We start from the raw sequence: 9,193 nt of genomic DNA, 5'->3' as shown, positions 1-9,193 counted from the left end.
CAGTGAGTTAAAATCAGATCAATTCAAAACCAGAGCAAATGGAGCGGTTGTTTTTATTGAAACATCATTTGAAGCCAATCCATCGCAAAGAGGAAGCTTAAGTACTGGTGTTTGAGGTGAGAGTTATGGCCTCTTTACCAAGGGGTTATACTCTTTGTAGATCTCCCCCTCCCCGCCTCCAGAGCCTCCTGCTTCTGTTCCTTCTGTAAAACACAGCCCAGACTTTCTTCGTCACTCCCCGTTTACACATTCTGGTTTAGATTAAAGTACTATGTGAAAATCTCCTCGTGACACACTCACTGCAGTGCAGAAATGTTTACGTGGATGTTACGGCAAAGAGAAGTATTTATAGTTTTCATAATTGTGCCCTAATCAAGTACAACGTGTTACACATGTAGCATAGTTCATTACATATGTAAGGGAACAGGGGGGACATATGGAGGTATATTTGGAGCAAAACCCCTGAGCACCTGTGACAGTGAAATTTGTAGTTGTAGAAAATAGTCGTGTATCAATAAATCAATAAAAATATATAGAATAATCAATAAAAAGTCACAGAGAAAACCTCTTCAGGAGTTACAAACCTGTGGATTTTTCCGCGGGTGATCTTCGCATCATTAGAGTCCTAAAACACTGTTTAACCGCCGTGCCTCTGTCACCTACTGCTGCAAGCGCCAACAGCCGCTGTGACCTGCTTCCAGCGCCGCGCTGTTTTCAGCTGTAGTCTGTTAAACACATAACTGAAATTAAACTGACCTCTCCTCGTGTTTATTACTTTAGAAAAGTTTGTTTTATATGTTTTGTGTGTTCTGACCCGGTTCTATCAGAGCGGAGTTAACTCTTTCAGCTGTGTGTGTTCTGACCCTGTTCTATCAGAGCAGAGTTAACTCTTTCAGCGGTGCGTGTTCTGACCCTGTTCTATCAGAGCAGAGTTAACTCTTTCAGCGGTGCGTGTTCTGACCCGGTTCTATCAGAGCGGAGTGAACTCTTTCAGCCACATGTGTTCTGACCCGGTTCTATCAGAGCAGAGTTAACTCTTTCAGCGGTGTGTGTTCTGACCCGGTTCTATCAGAGCAGAGTTAACTCTTTCAGCTGTGTGTGTTCTGACCCGGTTCTATCAGAGCGGAGTTAACTCTTTCAGCTGTGTGTGTTCTGACCCTGTTCTATCAGAGCAGAGTTAACTCTTTCAGCGGTGCGTGTTCTGACCCTGTTCTATCAGAGCAGAGTTAACTCTTTCAGCGGTGCGTGTTCTGACCCGGTTCTATCAGAGCGGAGTGAACTCTTTCAGCGGTGTGTGTTCTGACCCGGTTCTATCAGAGCAGAGTTAACTCTTTCAGCTGTGTGTGTTCTGACCCTGTTCTATCAGAGCAGAGTTAACTCTTTCAGCGGTGCGTGTTCTGACCCGGTTCTATCAGAGCGGAGTTAACTCTTTCAGCTGTGTGTGTTCTGACCCTGTTCTATCAGAGCAGAGTTAACTCTTTCAGCGGTGCGTGTTCTGACCCGGTTCTATCAGAGCGGAGTGAACTCTTTCAGCGGTGTGTGTTCTGACCCGGTTCTATCAGAGCAGAGTTAACTCTTTCAGCGGTGCGTGTTCTGACCCGGTTCTATCAGAGCGGAGTGAACTCTTTCAGCGGTGTGTGTTCTGACCCGGTTCTATCAGAGCAGAGTTAACTCTTTCAGCGGTGCGTGTTCTGACCCGGTTCTATCAGAGCGGAGTGAACTCTTTCAGCCACATGTGTTCTGACCCGGTTCTATCAGAGCAGAGTTAACTCTTTCAGCGGTGTGTGTTCTGACCCGGTTCTATCAGAGCAGAGTTAACTCTTTCAGCTGTGTGTGTTCTGACCCGGTTCTATCAGAGCGGAGTTAACTCTTTCAGCTGTGTGTGTTCTGACCCTGTTCTATCAGAGCAGAGTTAACTCTTTCAGCGGTGCGTGTTCTGACCCGGTTCTATCAGAGCGGAGTGAACTCTTTCAGCGGTGTGTGTTCTGACCCGGTTCTATCAGAGCAGAGTTAACTCTTTCAGCTGTGTGTGTTCTGACCCTGTTCTATCAGAGCAGAGTTAACTCTTTCAGCGGTGCGTGTTCTGACCCGGTTCTATCAGAGCGGAGTTAACTCTTTCAGCTGTGTGTGTTCTGACCCTGTTCTATCAGAGCAGAGTTAACTCTTTCAGCGGTGCGTGTTCTGACCCGGTTCTATCAGAGCGGAGTGAACTCTTTCAGCGGTGTGTGTTCTGACCCGGTTCTATCAGAGCGGAGTTAACTCTTTCAGCTGTGTGTGTTCTGACCCTGTTCTATCAGAGCAGAGTTAACTCTTTCAGCGGTGCGTGTTCTGACCCTGTTCTATCAGAGCAGAGTTAACTCTTTCAGCGGTGCGTGTTCTGACCCGGTTCTATCAGAGCGGAGTGAACTCTTTCAGCCACATGTGTTCTGACCCGGTTCTATCAGAGCAGAGTTAACTCTTTCAGCGGTGTGTGTTCTGACCCGGTTCTATCAGAGCAGAGTTAACTCTTTCAGCTGTGTGTGTTCTGACCCGGTTCTATCAGAGCGGAGTTAACTCTTTCAGCTGTGTGTGTTCTGACCCTGTTCTATCAGAGCAGAGTTAACTCTTTCAGCGGTGCGTGTTCTGACCCGGTTCTATCAGAGCGGAGTGAACTCTTTCAGCGGTGTGTGTTCTGACCCGGTTCTATCAGAGCAGAGTTAACTCTTTCAGCTGTGTGTGTTCTGACCCTGTTCTATCAGAGCAGAGTTAACTCTTTCAGCGGTGCGTGTTCTGACCCGGTTCTATCAGAGCGGAGTTAACTCTTTCAGCTGTGTGTGTTCTGACCCTGTTCTATCAGAGCAGAGTTAACTCTTTCAGCGGTGCGTGTTCTGACCCGGTTCTATCAGAGCGGAGTGAACTCTTTCAGCGGTGTGTGTTCTGACCCGGTTCTATCAGAGCAGAGTTAACTCTTTCAGCGGTGCGTGTTCTGACCCGGTTCTATCAGAGCGGAGTGAACTCTTTCAGCGGTGTGTGTTCTGACCCGGTTCTATCAGAGCAGAGTTAACTCTTTCAGCGGTGCGTGTTCTGACCCGGTTCTATCAGAGCGGAGTGAACTCTTTCAGCCACATGTGTTCTGACCCGGTTCTATCAGAGCAGAGTTAACTCTTTCAGCGGTGTGTGTTCTGACCCGGTTCTATCAGAGCAGAGTTAACTCTTTCAGCTGTGTGTGTTCTGACCCGGTTCTATCAGAGCGGAGTTAACTCTTTCAGCTGTGTGTGTTCTGACCCTGTTCTATCAGAGCAGAGTTAACTCTTTCAGCGGTGCGTGTTCTGACCCGGTTCTATCAGAGCGGAGTGAACTCTTTCAGCGGTGTGTGTTCTGACCCGGTTCTATCAGAGCAGAGTTAACTCTTTCAGCTGTGTGTGTTCTGACCCTGTTCTATCAGAGCAGAGTTAACTCTTTCAGCGGTGCGTGTTCTGACCCGGTTCTATCAGAGCGGAGTTAACTCTTTCAGCTGTGTGTGTTCTGACCCTGTTCTATCAGAGCAGAGTTAACTCTTTCAGCGGTGCGTGTTCTGACCCGGTTCTATCAGAGCGGAGTGAACTCTTTCAGCGGTGTGTGTTCTGACCCGGTTCTATCAGAGCAGAGTTAACTCTTTCAGCTGTGTGTGTTCTGACCCTGTTCTATCAGAGCAGAGTTAACTCTTTCAGCGGTGCGTGTTCTGACCCGGTTCTATCAGAGCGGAGTTAACTCTTTCAGCTGTGTGTGTTCTGACCCTGTTCTATCAGAGCAGAGTTAACTCTTTCAGCGGTGCGTGTTCTGACCCGGTTCTATCAGAGCGGAGTGAACTCTTTCAGCGGTGTGTGTTCTGACCCGGTTCTATCAGAGCGGAGTTAACTCTTTCAGCTGTGTGTGTTCTGACCCTGTTCTATCAGAGCAGAGTTAACTCTTTCAGCGGTGCGTGTTCTGACCCGGTTCTATCAGAGCAGAGTTAACTCTTTCAGCGGTGTGTGTTCTGACCCGGTTCTATCAGAGCAGAGTTAACTCTTTCAGCGGTGCGTGTTCTGACCCGGTTCTATCAGAGCAGAGTTAACTCTTTTTATTATTATTTGTTACATATTTCACATGCAAACACTCTGAATGACATCTTAACCATGGGGTTATGAGGAACACACTGCTGTGAGGTGGAACTGGAGCAGCACATCTTAAAGGTTGTGGCTGCACATTTGCATGTTTATCATATTTCATATTTAAATATGTAAATGCAGCATTTATTCTCTTTCACTGTGCCACGCCTGGTTTGTTCTTAATGTAACAGCTCTAAGAATTTACCCCACTCCAATGATCTTCAAATGCAGCCCATCCACAGAGACACGCTACCCTCTTTAATATATATTTAATTTCCATCTCAGAAAGCACACCGTAGTGGGGTCCACGTGGGCTGATCATGAGCCAGCTGGTTTCAAGATGGCTGGTACATGGGCTACGAGTGGGACCAGTGCTGGGCGATATCAGCGCAAATCAATATCACAATTAATTGTACATATTACCCTGATTACGATTAATGAACGATTATGTAGTGTTTGTGTTTATGACCCTCACAGTTCAGTGACGAGGTTGTGCTGTGAATATGCTCCAGGGTTAAAGCTGGGATAGTGTTTCTAATGTCGCTGGGAGCTTGTTCCTCTCTCGTTTTCTGAGCACTGTTTGTTTACAGCTAGCGAGGAAGAAATGGAGATGAAATGGCTCTGGTGTGGATTGGACTCAGTTAAACGTAGCAGGTCTAGTCTACGGAGACGAGCCTGCGCTGAACTGTGGAGAGGTTCATGGATAAAGATGTCGTCAGGACTTGGATCACAGTATTATTTTATGGTAAGAGAATAACGTTAACATTTTACAGTGTCCAGTGAAACCTTTCCTTGTGGATCTGACTCATTTGCATACCGTGCATGTATAATGTTCTGATAAATATTATAAATAATCAAAACATTAACATTAAACATTCGATGTGTTCAATGTACAGTTTTTACAAGCATTTTCTTTTCAAATGGAAAATGTTAAATCATGATAATTATCAATGTTGAAGTACAGAATTATCACGATAAACACTTCAGACCACATCGTCCAGACTTAACCCTATGTTTAACCCATCAACATCATGTTAGTCCCCAGCTAACGTTACTGATTTTATGACGACTAGCCGTATACAACTCTCTATGATATTTTAAGCCCATGACACGGTTTCTGTTCAAAAAACACATACGATATTAAACTGTTCCTAAACAAGAAGCTGCCCAATAAGAGCCAACTTCACAAACTCATTCAGACGCCGATGCTAACTGGCAGTTTATAAGCCTTCGTTGCTCGTTAGCGACATTAGCATTGTAGCTCCACACATGAAACTAAACAAACACAGGATTAGCTGATTGACATTTGTTCCATGTAAAGCTCCACTTTAAACCCCTCTAACGGAGCATCTGTTTGGTGATAAAAGGCCTTCTAAAAAAGTAAATAACAGCACAGATAAACATGGCTCCGCCCACCGCTCCTGAGCCAATAGAAAACCTGGAAACAGCTGCTCCTCAAGGCCATAATCACAAGCACATCTACTCAGTGACTGTTTCCCTTATTAGGCCTGGACTCTGCTTTACACCACAGCTCTTTCATCACACACACACACACACACACACCCACACACACATTCTCCAATGTTCTGTCTCAGCTTGCCATTTAACACAGTCTAAACCCTTTAAACCTTTAACCCCTCACACACACACACACACACACATCTGAACTGCCATGGACTTTAAACCCTGTTTACCATAAACACAGACGCTGTCCTTCTGTAAAAGTAGAAACACTCTCTGTACAGTTTCGAGTTTCTCTGCCTGTGTTTTTACTCTAAACTGTGAATAATGAGCCTGAACGGTGATTATTTTATTCTCTCTGAGAAACATGAGCTGTGTACATTGAGGTAAACAAAACAGCCCCAGGACACTTTCGATCATTCACTCGTCACTGTAAGCACTTCCTCCCGATCAGGACTCCACCCCCTGGACACATGACAGGACCGCGCCCTGGACAGAGCTCAGTTCCTCACAGGTCACAAGTGAAGGTGTGAATCACCAATCTTAACTCAGAGGAGGAACTGAGTCTGTTAACCACAGCGTGTCCCGGCGGCCATTTTCCAGAGCCCTGATCATTTCTGTCACAAAGAAACCCACGACGTTTACTTCCTGTAAGTGTTCTTCACCCACAAACCGAGCCCCTTACAAAAGCCTTCCACAGAAAAAGAGCTGGACCCACCGTGTGAACCACAAACACACCAGAGTCAAGCCTGGTGTGAGGTTTAACCCCCGAGAGCCCGTCTCCTCACATCTACACCACGACACCGTGTTCCTTTTCCCAAATGCGTTTATTCACGTTTTACACAAAATGATTCAAGTACATGGATTCTCAGACACCTCCCTCTGGAATCCACAAAGAACAATCACTGGCACGTTAGAGCTCAGGGCACAATCAGCACACGTACTCCATCCTCGGAAAAAGGACACTGCGATGTTTGTAAACAGGATACAAAGAAAGCATTTCAAATTACAAAACACAGAAATCTCTTAGAAAAATACTGCTTCTTCTGAGGAGAGAATGTACGCAAAGTTCAACAGGTTTAAAATCTGATTTAGAAAAAACGGGAAAACTTAAAAAACGGCCTTTGGGTTACTTTTTTCTCAAGACGAACATAAAAACAGAATGTCCCCGAAAGCCCACCCTGAGGCTGGCGAGGGCTGGCGAGGGCTGGCGGCGGAGGCCCGGGCTCAAGTCTCAGAGCGTGTTTCAGGCGTGTGGCAGAGTCTGCGGTGAGCAAAGTGCCCGAGCACCAACAGCAGCATCTCGGAGGTGCTGCTGAGGGCGACGATGAAGGGCGCCTGCGAAGCGAAGTCGGCCTCGACCCGGCGGAACGACAGTTGCATGACGGCGAGAGCCAGGAGGCTGTTCTGCACGCCCACCTCGATGCCCACGGTCTTCCTCTGTGGCGCGGGCAGCGCCGCTATCCGTGCGAGCACCAGCCCCACGAGCAGCCCCAAAACCGGCACCGTGACACCCACCAGGACGATGGGGACGTGCACGTCCGCCAGAATGGAGGCACCCATCTGATAGGCCATGAAGATCCCGCCCACAATGAGCACGAAGCTGAAGGGGCGGATGAGGGACAGGAGGACCCGAGTGAGAGCGGGCAGCCGCAGCTTCACCAGCATGCCGAGCGAGATAGGGATGGCGATGAAGAGCAGGGTGCCCAGGATCTTCACGAATGGAACGTGCAGGGTGGCGTGGACGCCCAGGAGACGCCCGTAGAGCGCGGAGGAGAGTGGCATCGCCGCCGTAGCCACCACAGTGGACACCAGAGTCATGCAGATCGCCACCGTGACGTCCCCTCCGAGCAGAAGGCTGTACAGGTAGCCTCCCCCGCCGCCAGGAGCCGAGCAGGTGATGACCAAGCCCAGAGACAGAGCTTTGGGCAGCGACACCAGGCGTGCCACGCTGTACCCGTAGAGCGGCATGATCAGGAACTGACCCAAAACCCCAAGGAAGAGAGGCACGGGCCTTTTCAGGAGCCCGCTCAACACTTCCACCTCCACTTTACACCCGAAAGCGCACTTGTTGACGAAAATGAGTGGCAGCAGAGCGAACAGAATGGGGTTTTCTGAAAAGTGGGACAGGCCTCCGGTCTGAAACGGGTCAAACATGGATGGAGCGACCTTGATGGAGTAGTCTGTGCGCTCCTCAATCAGAACCGGCTCCGAGTTCTGGTCTAGATCCAGCAGCTGGATGAGGAGAGGAGCTCGGCCCACGGTGCCAGACTTGATGCTGATGATGTAGCTTCTGGACGGACCCGAACGCCCACTGTCGCTCACGTTCAGGATGGACAGAACGTCGGGTTCCAGGGATCGAACCCTGAGCGTCTGCCTCCAGCTCTCTCGGCCCTTTCGGCCCACGGAGCTTCGGTACTCACTGGAGATAACGATCACGCCCTGCGTGTGCTCAGGGAACTCAAACTCCAGATTAGGCCCATCTCCAATGTTCAGGTACCTCCTCCTGTTGCTGTGGGCAGTGATGTTCTCAAAGTTCTCCATGTTCTCCGCAGCGGTTCCCAGAACCAGACAGCAGCAGAACAAAACTAACCTCATGTTGTTGGTGTTTGTGGAAGTGCCGGAGCCCCCGGGCCTCCGCGCTGCTGCTTCTCCCCGCCTCAAGTCGTCCCCAGCGCGGCTTCACCAGCCTCCGCCCACCGCCACAAACACAAACCTTCACCATCAAGCGAGCAAACGCGGGTACGGCTCCCGAGCCATCTCCCTGCCCCATGCGATCCGAACCGGAAGCTGGTTTAAACGCTTTAAGTCCGATTTCGAAAGATCATTGTAGTTTTAAAAGCACGCAGATGTTTATTCTCTGTTCCGGGCCCTCGCCGCTTCTCTTTCCGCCTGCACTGGGTCTGATCCTGAGCGGCCACTAGCGGCGGAGAAGCGCGGTGGGTTTTCATTCCACACCCGTTTTCAGGCACCGCCCTCCTGCGCTGTGATTGGCTAGTACTTGATGAGTCATAGTCATCCCTTCTTCTAGAACGCCTCACATCCAGCCAATCGCAGCGCAGGAGGGGCGGGACTGGGATGGTTCCCGAACCCAACGGAAAAACACGAGGAAAGCCGCTGTAAACATTAAACAGCTCCGTTAAAGGTTCAAATTAAACCAGTACAAATCAAATAACACGATTAAATCTATTTTACACTCTGAGATACAGTCTCATCGTTCATTTTATCCGCTCCATTGATTATACAGGTGCAGATTAGTCCAGCTATTGCTCCACATATATATTTTTAGCCCCTCTATCAACCCCTGTTCCTCAGCGCTCAGGACCCCCACAGAGCAGGTGTGATGTGGTGGTGGATCATTCTCAGCGCTGCAGTGACACTGACGTGGTGGTGGTGTGTTAGTGTGTGTTGTGCTGGTGTAGAGTGGATCAGACACAGCAGTGCTGCTGGAGTTTTTAAACCCTGTGTCCACTCTCTGTCCACTCTGTGAGACACTCCTCCCTCGTTGGTCCACCTTGTAGATGTAGAGTCAGAGACAGTAGCTCATCTGTCGCTGCACAGTGTGTGTCGCTCGTCCTCTAGTCCTTCATCAGTGACACAGGACGCTGCTGTTCTGCTGTGTGTGA

At 48.9% G+C, this 9,193-nt stretch overlaps 1 protein-coding gene across 1 annotated transcript; it reads right to left on the bottom strand.

Annotated features, from left to right (window-relative positions):
- Positions 1–6,072: 6,072 nt before the first annotated feature.
- On the bottom strand, positions 6,073–8,499 carry slc10a3 (solute carrier family 10 member 3). The gene has a single exon (XM_066649256.1). The coding sequence runs from the start codon at positions 8,163–8,165 to the stop codon at positions 6,795–6,797; it is 1,371 nt and encodes a 456-aa protein (XP_066505353.1). The 5' UTR covers positions 8,166–8,499; the 3' UTR covers positions 6,073–6,794.
- Positions 8,500–9,193: the final 694 nt, after the last annotated feature.

Source organism: Hoplias malabaricus, chromosome 17 (assembly GCF_029633855.1).
Source record: "Hoplias malabaricus isolate fHopMal1 chromosome 17, fHopMal1.hap1, whole genome shotgun sequence".
Classification (NCBI taxonomy): Eukaryota; Metazoa; Chordata; class Actinopteri; order Characiformes; family Erythrinidae; genus Hoplias; species Hoplias malabaricus.
This window is presented reverse-complemented; position numbering and strand designations above follow the sequence as displayed.

Excerpts from the sequence above, each read along its gene's own strand:
- slc10a3 (XM_066649256.1), bottom strand. The coding sequence starts at position 8,165 with ATGAGGTTAGTTTTGTTCTGCTGCTGTCTGGTTCTGGGAACCGCTGCG.